The sequence below is a fragment of the Rhinoraja longicauda genome, chromosome 18 (assembly GCF_053455715.1).
Source record: "Rhinoraja longicauda isolate Sanriku21f chromosome 18, sRhiLon1.1, whole genome shotgun sequence".
In the NCBI taxonomy this organism is placed as follows: domain Eukaryota; kingdom Metazoa; phylum Chordata; class Chondrichthyes; order Rajiformes; family Arhynchobatidae; genus Rhinoraja; species Rhinoraja longicauda.
The window spans coordinates 18,593,654-18,617,793 of NC_135970.1; the positions used below are offsets into that span (position 1 = coordinate 18,593,654).

At 39.1% G+C, this 24,140-nt stretch overlaps 1 protein-coding gene across 1 annotated transcript in view; it reads left to right on the forward strand.

The window, feature by feature from the left end:
- The window catches only part of incenp (inner centromere protein), a 28,468-nt gene extending 6,967 nt beyond the window's left edge, over window positions 1-21,501 (forward strand). The window contains exons 5-19 of the mRNA XM_078414896.1: window positions 1,573-2,303; window positions 3,424-3,466; window positions 4,583-4,652; window positions 4,891-5,011; window positions 5,851-5,899; window positions 6,428-6,545; window positions 9,165-9,299; window positions 10,657-10,766; window positions 13,353-13,473; window positions 13,593-13,715; window positions 14,270-14,463; window positions 18,125-18,248; window positions 19,157-19,354; window positions 19,796-19,949; window positions 20,709-21,501. Of these exons, the coding sequence (XP_078271022.1) occupies window positions 1,573-2,303; window positions 3,424-3,466; window positions 4,583-4,652; window positions 4,891-5,011; window positions 5,851-5,899; window positions 6,428-6,545; window positions 9,165-9,299; window positions 10,657-10,766; window positions 13,353-13,473; window positions 13,593-13,715; window positions 14,270-14,463; window positions 18,125-18,248; window positions 19,157-19,354; window positions 19,796-19,949; window positions 20,709-20,911 (2,494 nt within the window). The 3' untranslated portion in view covers window positions 20,912-21,501. The remainder of the gene's footprint in view (window positions 1-1,572; window positions 2,304-3,423; window positions 3,467-4,582; window positions 4,653-4,890; window positions 5,012-5,850; window positions 5,900-6,427; window positions 6,546-9,164; window positions 9,300-10,656; window positions 10,767-13,352; window positions 13,474-13,592; window positions 13,716-14,269; window positions 14,464-18,124; window positions 18,249-19,156; window positions 19,355-19,795; window positions 19,950-20,708) is intronic.
- Window positions 21,502-24,140: the final 2,639 nt, after the last annotated feature.

Sequence of the window (24,140 nt, forward strand, 5' to 3'; positions counted from 1 at the left end):
ATAAGTTCCTGTGTTTTGGAGGAGTTCAGGACAAGATTGTTCACTGAACACCATGCTGCCAGCCTTTGGATTTCATCCCTATAGGCTGTCTCATCTCCTCCTGAGATGAGTCCAACCACAGTCGTGTCATCCGCGAACTTGATGATGGTGTTGGTGGGATGGGTGGGGGCGCAGTCGTGAGTGTAGAGGGAGTAAAGGATGGGGCTCAACACACAGCCCTGTGGTGAGCCGGTGGTCAGTGTAATGGTGGAGGAGAGGTGAGGGCCTATTTTGATGGTCTGGGGGCGGTTGGTCAGGAAGTCCTTGATCCATTGGCAAATGGTTTGGGAAAATCCAAGGTCAGAAAGTTTGGTGACCAGTCTGCTCGGGATGACTGTGTTAAAGGCAGAGCTGAAGTCGAGGAAGAGCATCCTCACATAGCTCCCCTGGTGTTCAAGGTGGGTCAGTGCAGTGTGAAGAGCAGTGTCGATGGCATCCCCTGTAGACCTATTTGCTCTAGGCAAACTGGTATGGGTCGAAGGTGGGTGGGAGGCTGGCTTTGATGTGCTGCAGGACCAGTCTCTCGAAGCACTTTGTGATGACCGGTGTGACAACGATGCTCAATTGTAGGAGATACAGGTTAAATCCATTATTCATCTGATTTATCGCCTAATCTCTCATCTTTTTCTGAAAGGTTAAATTTTACCTTCTTCCTTAAGGCTGAATCCTTTCTGGGTTTCAAAATAATCTGCTAGCTATAAGATGAGTTTGGAATAGGACATTTTAATTACTTTTGTTATGTGGGATGATCAGATGCCATTATATCAGCAAAAAGAATGTGGTGGGGAATCTCCCATATTTGTGTTTTTTGTTATATTGGGTATACTGGTCAGTACAGTTTTGCTGAGTATTTTCCTTGCATCATACCTACGCTGGATTTTATATGATGGGTGAGCAGCCAAGTAATAATCAAAATTTACATTTGGGCATACGTTGGTGATCAGAGTCCTGCTTTGTGCACAACAATGATCCAATTTTGAACGTTTTTCCCTCCATTTTTATGATTGGACTTCAACATTTCAATATCGTCAAACTCTGTTTGCTCTGGACAGTGTAGTGATTGTTCAAGAAAATATATAAAATATTCTGGTTTAAAAAATATCTTGGGTAACTGTAATTTAATTTGTTGAAATAGATCAAATATATTTAATATTGAGTCCTAATGCAGAGTTTTGACAGTTTCTCCCCTTTCCTGCAGATGCTGTTCAACCCGCTTCTTTCAGCAGATTGTTGGACTAAACACTTTAATCAGTTTACACCTTGCCTATCAGTTAAAAATGGCAAATGTCCCACTGTTTGCTAATTATGTTGATCTGTACAAGTTAAAATCTTAAATTGTAAGGCATTTTAAAATATACTTAGTGTATTTTATTATTCAAAGACCAACAAATTTAGAGCCTTTTGAAAGGGCTGCCATAAGGTTTTAATTATTTGGTGGGTCCACATGCTTTGAGCAGAGAGGAACACAAGATTCTGGAGGTTTCTCGTGAATCATCTAGTTATTCAGTTGTTTCAATTATAATATTCCTGCAGGTTTTCTAAAAGCAGAAAAAATTTAAGGAGTTCTGCAGCTCGGGAAATGAAGGTCGGATGTGGACTCTTTAAGGAAGATGAGTGTGCCAGCAGTAAAGCTGTGGAGCAGGCACAACCAATGTGCTTGACACGAGCAGCAACACGTGCAGCAAAAAGATCAAATCAAGAAAATGAAATAAACAGCAGTTCTTCTTTTGTTCCACTTGATGATAGAATGCCTTTGGTTATATTATCACTAAATGACTGTCAGAGGAGTGTGGAATTGCGCCATAAATATGAAATGGCAAATTCACACCCGACTCCACTCGCTTCTGAAGATGTCAAGTTATCTACCAAGGCATGCAAGGTAATGTTTGATCCTCCGCGTGAAGCTGCTTTGGAAATATTGTGTCCTGCTGCCATGGTTGAGGTTGCTACTAGCCCAAATCGCTCAGCAACCAAAGTGAAAATAGCACAGCCTGCTACTTGTGGAGAAAATGGAATGGAGCGGGTATCTGCTTTAATTGTCCAGGAGTCGAATAATGTCATAGAGGTGTCAGCGGATGATGAGGACTGTATCGCTGAAAGTGAAAATAAGGCTCTCCGCAGATCAGTGCGAAAAAGCGTTGCCAGTCGTCGGTCCAAGAGAGGTAGTGTTCGGACTGCAGTGGTACAGGCGGCCATGAGGAAATCATCACGCAAAAGGTCCAGACTTGCAAGGAAGGATATGCTTGAAACCATTACTTCCAGCTGTGAGTATCACATCTACAAGACCATTACTATATTTTTACATTGCATCTAACAATGGGTCATGATAGATTTAAATATCAGAAAGAAGTAATGTAGTGCAATAGAATCACATTTTGACAGCAAAATATTAATTCACAAATTTGTTGACTTGATCAGAACAATGGTAGAGTATCTGACATTTCCCCAAAATCTGTAGTGAGTTTCACATCTGGTTATTATGGTAAGAACTTTGTCGAACAGGATTAAGAAACAGTGACTGGAGTCCTTTGGTATGAAGAAACTGTCAAATAGCCTTATCTTGTCTAGTGGCTGAAAGGGAAGGGGTAGCTGGTAATTTAAGAGATTATTTCATTTCTATCTGTCATTCGGCAACTTTAGTGTAGCTGCAATTTGCACAGATGTAATATATTCAAATTAGTCTTTTGCATTTTGTAGTAGGTGATGTTTAGGACCTACCTTAATACACTGCAGTCTACTTGGTGTATTGATTCCCTCACCCCCTTTTTACTAAATTAACACCATCACTCTCACAAAATAAATAACTCCCTCACCTCTTGGTATATCTTTTTTCTCCCCATCCCTTATCTTAATGCTTTAATGTAATTTTAAGATGCTTTGTAATTGCAGTAAACCACCTCACTCTTCTTGCACTAAAGCCAAAAGTTCCATTATTACTGTAATTGCATATTACTTCACAGATATACAGAAATATTACTAAATGCTAACATTTATTTGCTGCAAATATGTGCAATTTCATCAGGCCTGTATATATGGCACAATATATATCTTTTAACACTTTTAAATGTTGAAATTCTTTACTCTTGGGGAGAAGGATAGGGCAGATAATTTTTATGAACTTCTCTGGCCAAATTGACGGAAAACATGTTCAGTGGTGAATTTATTGGTTAGTCAGGCAGGGTTGGCTTGGGAAGCAGCTTTTCTTTCAATTGGTAATTTGTTGCTGATGTGCAGTGCCACAGTAAAGCACGGTCCACAGCAATATAGCACCTAGAGATGATTTTGAATCTAGATTGTAGAAGATCAAACCATTTCAGAAATGATTTGGCTTTTTGGTATTCAGCCCATGTACAATTTTATTTCTGTAATATGCTTTCCTCTTAGATCAAAATTGCAATGACAAGTTAGGAGGTGGTGAGAAAGAATGGTAAGAAATTTACTTGAAATTCTTATCTCTGCTCAGTGGATTGAATGAATGAATACTTTATTGTCACATTTGACAAGTCACAGTGAAATTCTTGCTTGGAGTCTGATCATGTATAGTTCTGTAATGTGTTGGGTAAAGAAAATGTGTCTTTACCAGAAATCTATTGAAAATTGATTTTTTGAAAGATACTGCATGGAAACAGGCCTTTTAACCCAACGGGTCCATGCTGACCATCAATCCCCCATTCATATTGGATCTGTTATCCACTCCCTACACATTAGGAGCAATTTACAGAGGCCAATTAATCTACCAACCCGCACATTTTTGGGGGAAGTGGGAGGAAACCGAGGCACCTGGAAGAAACGCACACGGTAACAGGGAGAACATGCAAGCTCCACACAGGCAGCACCCACGGTCAGAATCGAACCTGGGTTCCTGGTGTTGCAAGACAGCTATTGGTGTGGTCAGATCAGAACCCTGGCAGAATGGGCAATGTATTAATTAATACCTGTTAAAGCACGACTGTTTCATATTTACTGTAGATTAAATAATTTTTCTTTAGCTTAATTATACATATAAAAATTGGTTTAAGTACAAAATGGATACTTTTAATCAGTGACAGTGAGTAACTGGATGTCAATTGGCTGAAAATGTGTGTCTGTGTGTGTGTGTGTATAAAATATTCTGGTTATATTTGAAATAGTAGTTCTCATTAAAAAAATTACGTGGTATTCAGCTTTTCAACGTATCCAAATGAATCAACTTCAGCATTTTCAAAACCCCTTAAAGGATAATGAATCAACAAAATCACAGAAGATTCATTCATCCAGATCAGAGCCAGCATTGTGTGCCATACTGGTGCTAATGCATTGATTTATTGCACAGCTTAAAAGCAAAACATCTAAATGTGCCTGTGAGGTTGTATAACGGCTTTCTACTAATCACATTTTTTGGCGTTACTTGGGCAGGAATACTAAAGTTGTCCATGATTTTTCTGCTTATGAAAGGGAAAATTACACCCTCTGTATTGCTAAATTGGTGTCATTGAAAAGTCAAAATCCAAAGTTACAGAGTGCTGCGTTGGAAATTTGGCAACATTTATTTTAATTATTACAGTGTTGAAGTAATTTCTACCATTCCGCCTGAACTTGAGCAGCCACAGGAGGAGAAACAGTCAGATGTATTAGTAAGTACAAAATTGATCTTTTTAATCTTCTTCTTACTTCTTAAGCCCTTTGCTCCTCTAGGGAACATAGGTCATTGACAAATGTCCTCCACCTCACTCGGTTGTTGGCGGCTCTTTTGAGCCCACTCCCAGACATTTCTGCCTGGACACCTCTTCTCCGGCTGTTTTTAATAGCAGGCATTTTTTTGGCTTCATTTTCATTTTGTTGTTAAAACATGCAAAATATTCCTTCCACCAGATTCCGGACAATCAAAATAGGAGGTACACGAGGAGTACTGCAAAATCTGCCTTCATTAATCAGGAGAATGGGCTGAAATCTGCTAAGCCGCAAAGAAGTTCACGAAGTATCCAGAGAAGCGGTTTGTAATTTGGTTCATTTCACACCTTTCTTTTCTTCTGATTAAGCTCCATTCAATTTTGTGATACCTTCTCGTCATATTGTTTAAAAACCACTTTAGAGATTAAACCTCAAATGGGAAGGTGTTTCTATCTCCTATAACAAAGATTTGTACAATCCATTTCTGCAATGAACCATGTAGGGACAGTGACGATATTTCCATTTTGATAATAAGTAAAGGATGCCTTTGGCCCAAGTATAAGAATCAACTGTGGTCGGAAAAGTTGGTTTGCTTCAAGTGGAAACAGGTTTAAAATTCATTATTGTATGCATCAAATCCAGCTATGCCATTTCAATTATGTAGTATACTGAATGTGGGTAAAAGTACAATAAGATACGAAACATTTCTGTATAAATGATTTTAAATGGAATACTGGCATCTGAGTTGGTTTCAACAGGTTCTTTGACATTATGTGGCAATTTGAAAGATTGAATTTTTAATAATAGTTCTACAGATTAGGAGATCTCAGTCTCAATCCTTGCTGTGATGGGTGACTGTCAATGATGAGCAACCTTTATTAAAAGTAGATTTTAAAAAAACCCTCTATCACTATTGGAGTGCAACTTGACATTTAAGTAAGTTTTATTGAAAATATCTGCCCACAGTAGAAATTGAGCATTGAATGAATTTTTCTGCACTTGACTTTTGATATTTTGATAAATGGTGGTAGTTTGTTTGGATCAGACAGCAATAAAAAGGAGCAGAAGAATGAACAAAGATGCCTTATAAACTTTAAGGTTGCCTGAAGCACTGCTGCCATATTGTTAAGAAGCACTTATTTGCTTTTGTTTTAAATACAGACAACAGCGATTCTGATAAATCAAGCTCTTCAGATGGCCAAAGTGCTTGGTAAGTATACCTTTTGTCACTGAAACTCCATTATTAGCTTGTTGCCTCCAAACACTAAAACATGTGGGTGTTTAGGGGAACAAAAACTGCTATAATATTATCCACAATTCTCAAATGCTCCAGGAGGTAATTCGTTACAATCTTGAACTGGTGAGGAATGAGGTATTGATTTGTAGAGGAATGTATAACTGCGGATACAATGGTTCATGGTTCATTGGAGTTTTTGTTCCCATAATTTATTGTACAAAGAGAAAGAGATGAGATTTACAATGAAAGCACTGCAGTATTACTTATCTTCCATACTCTACATGCATAAATAGGATGTGAAACTCCTGCATTCACTTGTGTTCTTTTCCATATAAATTATGTGATGATCAAAGAAAGGCCCCAGTTTTGTTAAATTGACTGCTCTAGGCTGAAAGTGCAGTTGCAAATATTTTTTTTAACTCCAATTAGCATTTTCATTAAAGCAGGATTGGATCACACATTGACTAACTTATTTGCAGAACTAACTGTATTATTTATTAGGCGGAAGCGAAGTTACAAGACTGCAGTGACAAATGTGGACAATTGGTCTGAGGAACGGGAAAAGGAGGTTTCTCCGCCAAAGAAGAAAACTACTCCGCCACATGTTGCAACCAACAAGGTGTGTACAAAACATTCTCGCCTAGGAGCTCGGGCTCTGGTTTGCCATGCGGATAGAGATTCTGTTCAGTTTTCTCTCCTGTAGCCTACCCATTCTTGAATTTGAACTTTCAATCCTGATTCACTAATGCTTTCCCCTGGACTTGGCCCATGAGATCCAATTCCTGCTCCTTTAACTCTATTCCCTTTCTAGTTTTTTAAATGTTCAAATTGTGACATTCTTCATTAGTATTCAGCCAGATAATTCAGCATCAGTCCCTTCATCTTTCCCTCACTGTTTCTTGCACGGAAACAGGCTCTTCAGTCCACTGTGGTTGCATCAGTCATGATGTCAATTTAACTAATCCTATATGCTTGCAGATGGTGCATATCCCTCTATTCTCTGCCCCTTGTCTAAATACTAAACATTGGTATCATATGTTTCTACCAACTTCCCATGCATTGTCTTTCTGTGATAACAAAAAAATGCATCACGCATCTTTTTAAACTTTCCCCTCATCATAAAACAATGCTCTCTAGTATTTGACTTTTCAACTGGAAAAAGATTATCCACCCAATCTATGGCTAGGCGATTATAATGACGTATAGCTGCATCATGATGTCCCAACATTTGCACTCTGTACCCTTTCGAGTGAAGGCAAATGTGCCAAAAGCCTTGTTCACCAACCTGGACCGCCACTTTTAGCAATCCATGCACCTATGCCCTGGATTGATCTGCCAAGGTGCAATGCCACACATTCATCAGATTTAATTCCTTTCACCATTCTTTGGCCCAACTGATCTTTCCTGTGGCAAACTTGAATATCTTTCCTCGCTGTCCACTATATAACCAATTTTGCTGTCAGCTGTAAATTTACTAACAATGCAACTACATTGTCATCCAATTGTAGATAACTAGCAGCAGTGAACCCAGCACTGACCCTTGTGACACTCCACTGGTCACAGGCTTCCAGTCAGAAAAGCAACTCTTTACAACTACCCTTTGGCTACTGCCTCCAATCCAATTTTGAATCTAATTGGCTGACTCACCTTGGATTCCATGCGATCTAACCTTCCAGACTAGTCTAGTGTGTGGGACTTTGTCAAAAGCCTTGCTCAAGTCCATGTAAACAGCATTCATTGCCCTACTCTGCTCTCATCAATCCTCTTGGTGACCTATTTTTAAGAACAAAATTCATCAGGTTTGTGAGATACCATTTCTCACACACAAAGTCATACTAACTATCCCAAATAAGTCTGTTAATCAAAATGCCGGGTGACCTGTCCCTAAGAATCCCCTTGAATTCTTTATTATCACTGACGTCAGGCTCTCTGTAGTTCCCTGGCTTGTCCTTGTTGCCCTTAAATAATGGTACAACGTAAGCCACTCTCCAGTCTTCTTCCAGATGATGCAAGTATCTCTACAAAAGCCTCTGCAATTTCCTTGCTAACTTTCCACAAGGTCTGAAGATGCATTTGGTCAGGTCTTGGGGATTTATCCACCTTAATGTGCTTTAATACTGTGAATACCTCCTTTGGTAACTTGTATATGATCTAAGACATAACTGCTATGCCTGATTTCCTTAGCTTCCATGGTATTCTTGCCAAACAGAAATATTCAGTTAATATCTCCCATTTAATATTTCCCACATCTCATGGTTCTGCACAAAGGCAGCCATGCTGATCGTTAGGGGGATGTGCTTTCGCCAGCCACCCTTTTACTGTGAATACACTTGTAGATTCTGTTAGGATTTTGCCTTCCAGCCCTGTTTCATGCCTTTTTGCCATTGTAAATTGTGGACTTTTTGCTTGAGGGAAGCGATTAGCGTGGTGAAGAAAGGATTAGCAAAGCGAGTGTGCTGGTTAGGTAATGATCTTTCTAATGGGGTCAGGATTGGTTGGGCATCTCCTTGCATCCATGACATAAAGATGCAAATCTTCATCAGGTGGATAGTGAGGGGGGGGGGATTGAGGGAGAGAGAGAGAGAGAAACACTGCAACAGGAAGAGAAACACTGCAATGAATATAAAATCATCTAAAAAAAAAAATCCCCCAAAAATAGGAATTGCCTTTTTTCAACAACGCTATCTATTCTGATGTCTGTATTGAAACCTAAGAAAAATGGCCAGTTCTAAGAGCGAGTGCAAAGGGTAATAAAAAAAACACAGATGGCCAACAGTCATTGTCAGGTTCTTAGTTTTTGAAACTGAATAAGAGTCACAAAGGGGGCCTTTATTTAAATAGTTCAGTTCCATTGAGTAAAGTTGGATGAAGGCAAGTTGAAGGCACTCCAATCCAATGAAAAGAGTGGTAAAAAGATCAGTTCATAACCCAGAATCTCATTGTAAGGACAGATCTCTGTAGACAAGTACATAGTCATTTAGTATCTGTCATCCAAAAAAAACAAAATTTTCCTGTTAGTTCTTTGGCTCTTAGAATTTCACTTGTTTCTTTCCAGAGTGTTTATTTCCATTTATTAGCTGCCAGGCAATCTTCAATGGTGTTGGTCTTTATATTCCTTTTATTTCGTAAATGCAATATTTTGTAATCTGGGGCAATATATGTGAGAATTCCCTTTAAATACCTTTATATTTATCCAGTCTGGCTCATTTGAGTTTACAGCAAAGATTTCCTTTTGCAGATTGTTCGACCAAAGCACAATAGTTTCCTCCATACAGTCCAGAAGAATCATTATCTGATGACTCCTGTTTCTGTTAGTCGTACTGTGGTGAAGTCCTTCATTAAACGTAATACTCCGCTGAAAGTTGACCCCAAGGTATGTGTGCATTGTGCCCTCTGTATTCTTGGTATACATGAATTAAAAAATGCAAAATTTCAAAACTCTTTACCTTTATAATATCTATGGGCCTTAGACTTCCATTTGGCCTCTTGATCCTGAATTTATTTGCCTCAAACCCAGTAACTGCAGCCAAGGGGTTTGATTAATTTCTGAAATATCTGTACCTATTCCATTTCTCTTTTTCCCCCAAACATGATAGTGTTTGGTCATCTGCCGTAACATTTGAAGTTTAGTTTAATTTACTGTCATCTGTACCGTGGTACAGTGAAAAGCTTTTGTTGTGTGCTAACCAGCCAGCTGAAAGACAATACACGATTACAATCGAGCCATCCGTTGTGTACAGATACAGAATAAAGGGAATGTAGGAGCCATTTTGCAGTTATTAGTTGTTTTTGGTTATTGATATCATTACCTTGTATTCTGCTGTAGTTTGGACACTATAGAGTTAATGCAATGTTTACGTAGGGGCTGGGCGGAGCCAGAGTACGGGCAATTGGGTACGTGCTGGCAGAGTGTGTGAGCTTGGAGGTGCTGACAGAGGGTCAGCTAGAAGCTCCGCCAAAAGATTTATCAGCCATGATGTAATCGCCTGTAAGTTTTATTAACTAGAAGATTAATACAAACTGTGTCAAAGTTATATCTGGCAATTCGTAACGATCGCATAGACTGTGGTAAGATATGGAATTTAACCTAGCAATTAATAACCAGTCGATGACAAGAGATATGCCAATATGTTTATTGCACCTTCAAATAAAGAAGACTAACTATTAAACGTCTAGGAGGATTTCTGTTATTAGTTGTTCGAGTTATTACGCTTATCGCTGACCCAGTCTATGCAAGTGGCAGCTTGGGAGCTAATTGAGATAGACAAGAAGCTGGCCGCTACAGGGAATAACGTGAATAATGTTTAGTGTAAGTCCAGTAATCCCTGATTAAAGATAGACTGAGGGTCTCCAGTGAGGTAGATAGTAGCTCAGGACTACTCTCTAGTTGTTGGTAGGATGGTTCAGTTGCTGATAACAGCTGGGAAGAAGTTGTTCCTGGATCTGGAGGTGACGTTTTCATACTTCCACACCTCTTGCTGGTGGTCTTGCCGAGGCATCTTGAGGTGCCAGCCTCATGTAGTATGTTTCTTTTAGTAACACACACGTCAAGCACTTTCCCTTTAACAAAAGGTCCCAATGTTTGAATACCTGTTGCAATTTCCGCAGCATTTCCTTCACTGGCTGATTCACCATTAAAAAAATTATCATTGCTGGGTGGCACATTGAAATGAAACACAACAATTGTATACTATCAAGGCAAGTTTCTAGCTTTCCACTGTATTTTCCAGGAACGGGAAAATGTCCGCCTGGAAAATCTTAAGAAGAAACGGGAGCAGAAAGAAGAAAGAATACAGAGAGTTGAGGAGCAGAAGAAACACAAAGTGGAAGAGTATAAAAAGTAAATGCACATGGTGTACATCTCAAATGTTCCAGGCAGTAGTTGTTACAAAATGTTGAAACAGATGTATTTTTGGAAGGGTTAATGGGTTGCCTTCACAGTGCCCGAAAGACTAAGAAAAATAAACTGTAGACCCATTAGTATAAGACAAAGTTCTGGAATCTATTATTCAGGAAGTCCTAAAAGGTTCTCCCAACCCTTCCGAATTTGGCGGAAAGTTTCTGTTTTCTTATTTCATTTCCGCCATTCCGATTTCGCCTCTCATTTTTCTGTTCAACAATCGGTAATTTCAATTTATCAATTCGGCCGCTGGGATTCTGCGAGAAATCCCCCGCGCCCAGGAATTCTCCCCGAAAATGTGGCGCCTAGGCTGGGCAAGGCAGCCAATCTCAACCTCATCGGGACTTCCATGGCCGATCGATGGGTTGAATTTGCAACCTGCGGCCAGACTCTGGAACTCCAACCAGCTATCCCCATAGCGGTCTTCCTTGGCCATTTGGATAAACCAAGCTCTGGAACCAAGAGTGCCAGAAAATCAATGGTGGAACTGTAATGAGTAAATATTAAATTTAAGTGCAAGGTCTATTTAACTATATTAATTAATTAAGACAGGGTTGAAATATAAAACACAGCAGAAAAGCCAATTACCACCTTTTTGGGCTGATTATCAATTAATGTGCAAATTTACTTCAAGTACTTCTGTATGCTTAGTCAAGTCGCATATATCAACTCTTTCTTCATGACTTAGTCATACATTTTATGACCATTGTTCTTTTATTCAATACCAAGAGAATTGGGATATGTAAGGAAAAAGCAAAATAGAAAAAACAAAACAATTTTTTCTTTGTGTTGCAAAAAGTATCTCTGTTCAATAACCTTTCTATAAATAGAAGAATATACTCATGATAGGCCTGACATTGTACATGTAGTCCAAGAACTCCAGACTGTTGAAAATAATCGTCGTCTTCACACATGAATATAGCGCAACGCAAATGCGCATTTGGTGTGTATACCTTTTTTTTGCTGAAAAGTTGCATTATGCACCATATAAATTTCGATGTTAAATTCTGAATTTTGGGCATAAATTATGAATTTGTAAAATTAAATGTTGGGAGGTCTGTAAAAGGGTAGCTGAAAAATAGTACAATATGAATTAATGAAGAAGGAATCTGGTTTAATAAATCTTCTGCAAATTGAAGTTGAATAAGACTATGCCAACTGATGTGGTTCTGATAGCTTTAAGATGATGCCAGGCAAGAGATGTCAAAACATAATATTGGGGATAATACATTAGTATGTATTGGGTGTGTTGGTCAATGGACAGAAAAAAGTAAGAATTTTAAAAAACACAGTTGGAGGAACTTGTGAGTTGAGCAGTATCAGTGGGGTGGGGGTTGTAATGGTTGAGGTTTTGTGTCAAGACCCTGAGAATGGAGAGAGAAGATAACGGGTATAAAGAGGAAAGCAGGACAGGTGAGGTCGGGGCAGTAGGTGATGGGTGGACTGTGGAATGGTGAAGGATGATTGACAGATAGAGCCATGTGGGGAGGAATTCCCTTAGCAAGCACCTTGTAACTTCCTCGCTACTCTTCCAAAGGACATCAGGGATTGTAAAAAAATACTAGAATAGGGTGGACCCATGGGCCCAAAGCTCTCCTGCATTGGTGTAGCACCCTCCCCTCACCGCCCCCCCACTCTTAGGGGCTCTCCGGCACTCACCCCCCTTCCACTCACCCACTCCATTCCCCGTTATCCCCCCCTCCTGCCCTCACCTCACCCACTCCATCCCCCCTTATCCCCCCCCCCCCACTCCAACCTCCCTTATTACCCCCTCCTGCTGTTTTTTAGCCGAAACATCATAAGTTGGGGAGCATTTGTATTAGATCACGTGGCCGATAGCGAGCTGCGGCTCGCTACAGATCGCTGCCGTTTGCACCATCACAAAGTCGAAATATAAGGAGAAATATCGGAAGTCGAAGCATGGTAATTCGGGGAGCATCTGTGTTAGATCAATGGGCCCCAACTGCGCAAGCGCGGACGTCGAAAGCAGAGGCAGGCGCGACTGACGGCCAGGGTAAATGGAAAAGTGATTTTTAAAAAAAAAGTTGATTTTTAAAGCTTAAAAAGTGAAAATTAAAAATAAAATAAAAATTTGAACCCCAGGACAGTGGTAAGGTGGGCCCAAAATTGTTGCGCTATCGTGTACCATTTTGCCTGTATTTCAAGAACAAATATAAGCACAAACCCACGTACAAGATGAGAGTTTTAGTAATATATTATATATATATATCACTGAAGTCTCACCTCTTCAGCACTGCCTTCAACCACTGAAGATCACCTCACCTTCTGTCCCCTTTCTCTGTTCGTTTACTTATTTATCTATTTATTCACTTCTCTATGTTCTAGAAATCCCTGTAAAGCGTCTTTGAGTGTTTGAAAAGCGCTATATAAATGTAATGCATTATTATTATATATCGATTGAGATAATGAATTTGATTTGTATTGATTTTTTGTGAAGATGGATTGAAAGATATTCACTAGATTAATTAGTAGTGATTTTTATTATAAAATTTTTCTATTTTACAGAAAGCGGGAAATGCATGAGAGACGTGTTTTGGAAACTCGTTCCCGAGTTCAACAGCAGGACGAGGAGAAGAAAAAGAAAATTGAGGAGAAATTTGCTCAGATTGATGGGAAGAATGCAAAGGTATGGCAATTTAGCCACTGACTTGAGAAAACCCAGATACCAAAAGAATAGGAACCATTCTTTATATTTAGTGTTCGCATTCACTTGGAAGTGATACAGATCTCCATTTCCCTTCACAGGTGCGTGAAGGAAGATTTGCTGAAGAAAACGCAAAAAAGAAACTTGCTACCAAGAGAATGGAGGAGGCGGAACTTCGAAAGCGGCAAGAAGAAGAAGCTCGGCAACAGAAGCTGCAACAGCTAGTACGGCTGAGTAGAACCACTTTCTATTCAGTCACTATTTAAATACCTATGCTTCCCTTATTACATCATATTAATTTGCCTTGGTTGCATTTGAAGCTGAGAAATCCATACCAATACCCCTCAGTTTCTATTTTGCATGAGCTAGGTTCACTTGCAGACTCATGTCCAACTTAAATAAATTAAATTTGCTTTAAATTGGGCCATTTACAAGAGGTTATTATCATTTTTATTAATTTATCCTTGCCTTAATCCCATAATCTTTGGAACAGATGTTGGTTCAACATTGCAATTTTTTCTTTTTGCAAATTCATAGGACAAGTGGACTTGAGATTAACTGTTACTTATAGGTTGTTTGCTGCAGGTTGCTCTTATGATCCAGCGGTATTAACGTGCCGTTGACAATGTGTAAAATGTGCCTATTGTGCCACAGTGGTTCCAATCCTGTTGATTAATACTCGTGTATCAGTTAACCTTGCAGGTGTTCAGTGTTAAATGCTTCAAATTCTGAAACGGGGAAATTGAGAGTAACTTTAAGTCACTGCTTACCTAAATAGGAAGAAGAACGGCAAAAATTATTGCAGCACAAGAAGGAGGAAGAGTTGGAGCGGCAGCGTAAAATAGCAGAAGCCAGAAAGCTTCAAGAACAACGACAAGCTGAACTTGAGAGAGAGCGACAGCATGAAAGGCAACTGGCAGCAGATAGGGAGAGGGCAAGGAAGAGAGAACTGGAGAATATCCAGGCAGAGAAGTATGAGTTGGTTGTCAGAGATGGATATATTGTAGATGGGTCTTTGCTCATATACTTCATTGGTAATTTGGTAATTAACTCCACTTTATATTTTCGTTGCTGGTAAATTTAAAACCTGTGCTTGTATTTTACAAATCAGACTGCTATAAACCCAGATTTTAAATTAGATATTATTCGCTGGTGCCAATGCACGCGGATCAAATTAATAAAAAATGAAATACACTTAAGAGAAATTCTAATTTCAGTGGAGTGCAATAATCAAGACAGAGTTAACTGCTGTGTTATACTTGCGTAATTGGCAAACTAGCTGATGTGTTTCAGCTCTCATTGAAGAACACTTTAAATGGGACTAGCATAGATGGTGCATCTTGGTCTTCGTGGACAAGTTGTGCTAAAGGGGCTGAATCCATGCTATATAACAAGAAGTTTTATATTTTAAATGTGGGGATTTTCATTATTTCCATTATTTAGTGAATACTGCATGGTGAAGAATATAGGCTGCCTTTCTAACGGGTAAAATTACACAATTACGGATTGTGCATTACACAAAACAGATAGGTGGCACAACAGCAGAGTTGCTGCCTTGCAGCGCTGGAGACCTGGGTTCGATCCCGACCACGGGTGCTGTCTGTATGGAATTGTACACTCTCCCCGTAACCTGCGTGGATTTTCTCTGAGATCTCCGGTTTCCACCCACGCTACAAAGACGTACAGGTTTGTAGGTTAATTGGCTTGGCATAAGTGTAAATTGTCCCTAGTGTGTGTCGGGTAGTGTTAATGTGCAGGGATCGTTGGTCGGTATGGACTTGGTTGGCCAGCGGGCCTGTTTCCATGCTGCGTCTCTAAACAAAACTAAAAAGATGGATATAGCCTCTCCTGTCAGCCTCCACATTCGCCCATAAACCCCAGGAACCTTTCTGCTTGCCCCTATCTCTGGAATATTGAAAGCAATCTAACATAGGCATTTTTACCTCCATGGTTTGTGTTTTGCCCATTTGTCTTTGTTAGTAGAGCAAATATTTCCCCAATGCAAGTAGAGACATGAATAAATGAAGAAAAAAGTTCCTTGTTTAAATTGAATCTTGATAGTTAATAGGCTCCTGATGGGTAAACTGTTACTGGAATTAGAAATTTGACTTCAATTAAATATATTGCCCAGAAACTAGTATTGTGCAGGTTGAATAGTGTGATGGTAGTTTTTATACCTTAATAAATAAAATAACGAAAAATCAAAACAAAACTATTTTTTCTTTGTTGTAAAAAGTATTTCTGTTCGATAACCTTTCTATAATAGTAGAATATACTCATGATAGGCCTGACATTGTACATGTAGTCCAAGAACTACAGACTGTTGGAAATAATAGCTGTTTTTCACACGTGAATGTAGCGCAACGCATACGCGCATTTGGCGTGCATACTTTTTGCTGAAAAGTTGCACATTGTGCCTTATGAATTTTGATGTAAAATTCTGAATTTTGGACATCAAAATTCTGAATTTGTAAAATCAAATGTTGGGAGGTCTGCATAGAATTCACTTTGAGATCCCTGGTTTGGTGCAGATTGATCCGAGTAAATTTTGTCACGAGTCCCATGATCAGTTGTTTGTCTCTGGCTGGGTGCAGGTGGCTGATAAACAGGCCTTTGAGAAGAGTACTGGGTTGGCTCATTTTGAGCCTTAACAGACATCCCAAAGGTTGGTTGCTTCGGTCTAGCACCCGGTTGCTTTGGTGAAGTTTTGTCGCCCATCCACTTACTTAGCGCCGGTTCTGTGTCACGAGACCAGACTGGCTCTGGCTGTGGGTTGACTTTAGCTGCTGTTTCCAGCTTAGTAGCTCCTTCTTGGATTAAGGAACACTTCTTCTGAGATACTCTTAAGCCACATTTTTATCTTTAGCCTTCCAGTAGGTCCCTTGCTCCGGCAGCTGCCAGCTTTATGGTTAATTCCAACCGTTCCTTTTCCCGCTTCAGCTGTTCTGCATGTCTTCTCAGCTGTTCTTCGTGTTCCTCAATCTCATATTTTTTCTCCAAGGCGGCAGCTTCTAGCGAGAGAGCAGCCATCTCCGTTTCGGCTTCCATTTGAGCAGAGACCCTTATAGTTGAACTGGCGACAGAACCAGATTTATGACTTGATCTTTGTGTTGAAACGTTCGAGACACTATCCTGAGGTGTAATTTCTTCTCCCACTTCAACACCTTGTTGCATGTAGAGTGCAATGTTTGAGCTATGGTTTCAGACAACCACTTCTCCGTGTCTGCCGTGAAAAATTCCACCCTCTCTTGGAACCACCGAGTGTGCCATCCGAGTTGTGGCTTGGTCAGTTGTAAACTCAGTATTGATTTTTGTTTTTCTCCAACCCCATGGCAAAGGTTGAGTAGTTGATCCAGATTAGAAAGTTTGCATTCTCAACTGATTCCAATAGTCCCTTCTGATATTCAGTTAATTTCATGACCTGCTTCCACAACTTGTCTCTATCCTTCTGGCATCTTTTCAGGTAGGCTGCTTCTCCCTGCTCTGAAAGTTTGACGTTTCTTTTCTCATACCTTCTTGATTTTTGCTCCGCATCTCCCTCCTGTGGCAGTTTTCATACCTACCTGATGGAAGATCCATGATGAATTGGTGATTATCGCTATGTTCCATAAACACCAGAATTAGTACTTTTTCAAACACATCACATTATTTTCAAGGCTGAGAGTCTTCTTGCCAGTATCTATGGTAAACAATCGCTAGCTGAGCACCTTATCTTGTAGAAGTTCACAACGTTGTTATTTTCAAGGTCACACTCTACGAGTTGGTTTTCTTATCTTCTCGTAGAATAAACAAGCTTCTTGTATCACAACACCTCGGCAGAATTTCCCACAGGCTTTTAATTTTTTTAACTTCTTAACTTAAAATTACGACTAAACAGTCGTGACTACTCACTGTACCCGGTCAATGAAGTCTTCAATCTTCTAACGATCCAGGTGTAGACCGTGTCAATTTGCCTTCGACTGGCAGATTATTTGTTCCTGGTTTCAGCTCTAATCTCTGGCAGAGATTCAACTTCTTCAGTTCCACTGTTGAATCTGATTTTACTTGTAGAATAGTCTTTCTTAGAATGTTTTTTTTTACTTAGGTTCCATTCGGAAAACAGTTTTTTACTTAAATGTAATGGCAGTTTCTATACCTTCTCAAAGTCCAACTTTGGTGGCCATTACTGCTCAGGGATGGAATGGAGGTATGGCTTACGCACACACCGCACTCTGAGATAACAAAAACGAATCTTCCAAACGCTGTTTCTTGATTAATTGGTCTTTATTAAAGTAGCACAAATCAAAAGAGTGATTCATAACTTTTTGTTCTTATCAACTGTTTCTTCTTGAAACAATACAGTAAAGATCGTGTAGCTGTTACCGTGTGGTTGTGTTTGGCGTGAGTGTGACTGGCGCGGCTGTGAGTGTGGTAAAAAACTATTCTCTCCATCCTCCGAGACTAAACTGACCCACCATCTCTGTGGCTACGCTAGCCTCCTCAGATGTAGACACTCCCCATTACGTGTCAAATTACACCCACAAGCATGCTAAAAAGACAGAAACTAGAAATATTTAACATGGTCATAATACAATGACAGTAACTAATTTAAGCGCAAATGGCTCCTACAAATAGTGCATTTATCTTCTAACAGAGAACGTGCACGTTTGGAGAAGGAACGAGCCCTCCAGCTACAGCGAGAACTGGAGCGAACCGCACGGGAGGAGGCAACACTCAAGGTTGAACGCGAGAAGGTTGAACGAGAAAAGGAAAAGCAGGTGGGTGTTTGTCTTTGAGGAATTCTTCTCCGTCCCTTTACTCTAATGGTCTTGCCTTCCAACAAGGATTAATTTATTTTAAAACATTTTATTAATGCTGTATGCATATGTGGCTTGTGGAGAAGGAAAATTGCTGGATGATTTGTGATTATGATTCTCACAGATTGGTCTGCAAACAAAATTCAAAACACAAAGCCTGCTCACTCATGCTTGAGTTGGATGCAGAGAGCTGATCCTGTCTTCCCTCGCTCTCCACATGGAAGTCTGAGATATTGTATAGTCAATGTGACATTCAACAGAGTGCCGAACCACAGGTGGCACTAAAAGGAAGAAAGGGAAGATCAGAACTATTATTTCATGTCAATTCAATTTTGTGGATGACTTTGTTTCTGACATTCACAGGCATTTAAAATGTATTAAAATTTCAAGTTAATACAGAAATACAGTTAATTTAGCCTAGGTAAATAAATAGCAGTAATGTTATAGTTAAATTTTAAAATACTTTCATTTAGATCAGCGAAACTACATTTAATTGAACAGTGCCGGTCCAAAAGTCACCTGATTCATTGGGCTGCAGCAATTTAACTGGTCACTTCCTTTGGAGTGGAATATATATTCTTTAAGTGTTAAAGATTATCCACAATTCTTTTTTGTTTCATTTTGTGCAAGTTTTGTTTGGAACCATGACTTTAAAAAAAGAGCAAGTCATGCACCTCCATTCCCCCGTAAAAAGTAATTGGTTACCTGCAAATTTAGCATTAGTGTCATTCTGACGAGGAAAGGGGTTAAAAGCTCAATAGGAAGCAAAGAAACCCATATGGTGAGCCGACTGAGTTTGAGAACTGTTGATACTGTACATGTGTTCCTCAAGTTATACTGTAGTCCTCAAGATTAATGTCTGCTTGCAGAAAGAACATGAATTGGCAGAGCTGGAAAGGCAACGTTTAGAAAAAGAGATGATTAGAAAGGAGCAGGAAATAAAAGAACAAGAAAATCAGAAGAGAATTCGTGAAAACGAGGAAAGAAAACGGAAGGAAGAACAAGACAGGGAAGTCGAGAAGGAGATTGCAAACAAAAATCTGCTGAATGTGACTGTGGAGGTTCATGTAAGTGTTTTGGATGAGTCAACAGAACACGTTGATTTAAGCGTTACATTTTATGACAATTATTTAGGTTTTATATTTGCGGTTATTCGCCTTACTTATTTCCTAATAAACAGGAACTTTTTTGCTATTAAACACTCTTGTTATCTCTTATTAAACACTTTGCTGTGTTTAATAAGAGATTAAACTCTTATTAACTTTAATAAGAGTATTAAACTCTTATTTTGTATTGTACTTCACAAGAGGAAATAGAGCTTGTTTGCACTCTGCTGAGGTACTTGAACTGTGTTGGTGGCAAAAATTACTAATGGTTCTACATTGAATAACGAAAAAGAGAGCGAGGAAACTGCTCACAGAAAGACCATTTTGCTTGGTTTGACTGGGAAATGTTGATTTGTGCATTGTGCAACAATTTCAGTTTTAATAAATGAATTTGTTTTCTAGCATACTCCACCTCCAGTATCTTACACAATGACTCCCAATGTCAAAATCAAGTTGCCCAAAGTAAATTTGGAAGATTATGGCATGGACCTGAACAGTGATGATTCTACGGATGACGAGGGAGCACCACGCAAGCCAATCCCTACTTGGGCGAGCGGTAAGTGACTTTAAATTAGATGGACTGCTAACCTGTTTTGTCTTTCACTGAAATGAAAAGCTGTGAAACTTATCTCAGGTTTATATTGACAATTGGTGGTCATTAACAGGTCAATGTGATCCCTGATAACTGTTAACTTAAAATTTGGGTGCAGGACAATGAATTCCCTGAACAAGTGAAGTATAATTGTTGCCATGAAGGAAAGAATCAATACAATTTGGAATTTTACAGATACATAAAATGCTAGACTTTTAGAATAATTGGCTGTGTACCTTACTTTGTGAACATGATCAATTATGCGTAGATTCTTGCCAAGAATCGTGGGTTTTCTCAGATCTTCAGATTCCTCCCACACTCAAGTCGTACAGATTTGTAGTTTAATTGGCTTGCTATAAAATGTAAAATTTTAGTTTTGTGTGGGAATCGCTGGTCTGCATAGACTCGGTGGGCTGAAGGGCCTGTTTCTGCGCTGTATATCTGAACTAAACTAAATCAAACTATTCAAAATTGAACTGGAAAAATACACAACGCTGAAAATACCATCCTGTAAATCAGGTTACCATTAGTGCAAGACATTTGGCAAGGCCACTCATTGCAGCCAGTTATATTTCGTCTGCCTTTCCTTCCCATGTACTTCAAAAAAGTAGATTTCTCAATGATACAAGTTTGCATTTTTACTCTGCTAAATTGCATTAACAAATCTTTCCATTTTGCCATGTTAGACTTTTAGTTTAAGTGCCTTTTTTTCTTTATTGTCAGGTACGGATCTCCAGAAAGCGCTTGTAAACCAGTATTACAATCCGATTGACTTGAACAAACTCTTCGGTGTTATTCAACCACCTGATCTTGAGGACATCTTCAGTAAAAGCAAGCCACGTTATCTGAAGCGCACTAGTTCTGCAGTGTGGCACTCGCCACCTCTATTGAACAGGTTTAATATGTCCCATGCCTATAAGTACTGAACTTTTATACTTCACAGTAAAAGTCCAAGTACTGTAAAATGTGCACTCTCTCTTCTATCCTTTGACGACTATGATTATAACGATTTTACTTTCTCGTCTTTTTTTTTGTATATGTATATAGCTGATAAAAACTAGTGGAAGAGCGGTCATCTGCTTCTCGGGAACCTTTTTATGATGCATGGGTCTACTCTGATGTATTTTACATGCTGTCTTCAGGGACTTTGGGGTCTTTAAAAATAAAAAGGCCAATGTATTGGTACCTTTGCATAAGTTTTATTTTCAAATGTGGGACAGGCTAATAAAGTTTTTAAAAATTCCGGCTGCAGTAAGGGTCGATGTCACAAGTCTTTATTTAATTATTGGAGTAGGCTAGGGAAGAAAAGGTGAAAGATTCCAAATAATTAACTTGTAAATTAAAGTGGCAGCTGGAAGTTAGAAAATCTGAAACTGGGATTATGGCACTATTATGCATGGTACGGGATCTGTACTGTGCATCTGACTGCATACTTGACTGAGAGCCACATTACACTCAAAGCTTCTCAGCTGGCATATTCACTGATAGGTTTCGATGTGCCAGACATCTGGAATAACAAGGCCCAGCTTCAATTCATGCTGAGTTATGTTGGAGACATATCTGCATATTGAAATCTTTTCCTTGGATAAGATATCTGAAGGAGACCATGGAATCAAGCCACAGCAAGAATTGTCTCTTGAAATAAGAGAATAATGGGCAACAAAGCGTCTTGTGTTTCCAGATGCTACACCTGTAGCACCGTGCAAAATTCTGTCATCATTTTCGCTATGATGACTTTGGGATAAGAAGTTGAGCTGTGTGGTGCCTTGTGTAGGGAGTCTATCTCAGTCTGACAAGTGATTTATTAGTTTATTAAAATATTCTACAGAAGGGCAAAATTATGACTGCACTTTTTTGATAACTTGTTGGATATTTATTTAAGGCATTTTTAGACTCGTTCTTAAAGTTGATTAAAAAACTTTACATTAATTGAAATGCAATGAATAAATTTGTAATCCAAAAGCCATATTCTGGAGAAAAGTAATGGGAATAGATCATTCAGCCCATCTCACCTGCTGTGCCATTAAATTTCTCTGCAGTGGAACTCTCCTTCATTTAGCCCCTCTCCCCAACTTATTTAATTTAAACCTCGCCCATTTCCATTAGTTAGCCAGAGACGCAAGAAAATTCCACTGCTGGAATCATGAGCAAAAGATAAAGTGCACAAGAAATTCAATGTGTCAGGCAGCATCTGGGGAGGGAATTGACATGTGCTGTTTTGGGTCAGGAGTTTTTCAGAGTCTGAAAAAGGGTCACAACCCAAAATATAGTCTGTCCATTTCGGTCCACTGATGTTGTGACCTGCTAGATTCCTGACACTTTGTGTCTTACTCCATTTAATTATCCAATTCAATTTGTTCAATGCCTGCTCTAGTTTGCCCCAATGGAACAATTTTTGCCTACCTGTCCAACACAGATGAAAAGCACTGTTTCAGTCATGCTCTTTGTTCTAATTAAAGTAGTGCCAAGTTGCTTGTGTTTGATCAAATGCCATCAATGATTATGATGCTGGAACAGGGTTGGAGAACAATCATTCATCTCCAGCAGCTGGAGTCAAATTTAATTTGAACCACAAGGCTACCTGAATATGGCAGTGTTCTGCTGCTGAAGTGCAGATTCCTTGTTCATTATGTTCCATTTTTTGCAAAACACAAGTAATGTTAAAGACATGCATAAGATATGCAGTGACGATTATATTGACAGAGATAAATATGTTTGATCTACAACCTTCTTCACCTAATCCTTCCTGTAGATGCTTTTGATGGAGAGGGGTGTTGTGCCCATAATGGAGAGGCCTATGTCCACCACTTAGCAACCTCTTTCATTCTGGTGCATTGGATGTGCCATACTACGCCATGATGCAACTTACAGTACATCTATAGAAGTTTGCTAGAGTATTTGCTGACATGCTGAATCTCTTGAAACTTCTAAGATAGTGGAGGTGCTAGTGTGCCTTTGTTATTACATCTATGTGTTGGGCCCAAAACAGGCTATTCAAAATGTTAAATTGTGGAATTTGAAGCTGCAAATGAAAACTGGTACACGATCTCCTGACTTGATGATTAGATGAAACAGTAGCTATGAGAGAAAAAGTCCTCAACCCAGACTATATTCCTAAATTAAACTAGTTTAGTCTTCATGGAAAATCTTCATGCTTGCCGCACATGTTGAAATTGCTTGGAATTGTATTTTAAATGCATCAATTAATTAAAATTACAAATAAGAGTTAACATAAGTACTGCAAATGAACACTGAGAACAAAACTGATAAAAATCAGCAAACAACAATGTTGTTACCATTAATGACACATTTATGGGTGTAAATATATCTCGATGGGATGCAAACTGGCAACAGTTAGATTTGAGAAGAAATAAACATGAAATAAACAATGTAAAAGCTTTTGTGAAAATAAAACTAGATCCCTTAATTAGCATTACCACAATTATACAAACTGAAGTGAAATGTACTGCAAGGATGGCTCAAATTAGTAGAAGATTTTCAGGATTTTTGGAAACATCACCACACAACTTCAAAACCCATTAACCAATCATGTCTGTACTGACAATGACCCCAATTTAAAGTGCACATTTTCCTCCACGTGGTCAATATCCCTCCATTCCCTGCCTCATGTGCTTGCTCCCACTAGTTCCTCCAGCAGTGCCAACCTTGCTCCAAATTATTGCTTAATGTTGGAAAATGGTGAATGTATCTCTGACGAGACCAACTACAGCAAAATGGGATTTGGTACACATAATTTGAACGTAATATAAAGCAAACATTTGATTTTTTTTTTTTAATTGGCTTTGTAGAATAAAAGTACTGTTGCATGTTGTAGTAGATTCACAACATTGAGGTAAACTGCTAGTTTAAATTCTAAATAGACTATAAGTCTCTGATGATCATTCCCAGAATTCTGCACCGGAAGAATAATCTTCCCACTATCTCCCCTGCTCTAAAAGAGTTTTGCATGTTTCAAAGGATCCCCTCGTTGTAGAGGCCAGAGACAGCCTACTCAGTTTCTCCTGATTTGCCAAACTTGACATCTTGGAATTCAGACTGGTGGATCATTGCTCTTTTTGCAGTTACTAATATATGGCACCATAGGAAAAGAGCCTGAAAACGTAGAGCACTGCAGGTATCATCTTACTGATATTT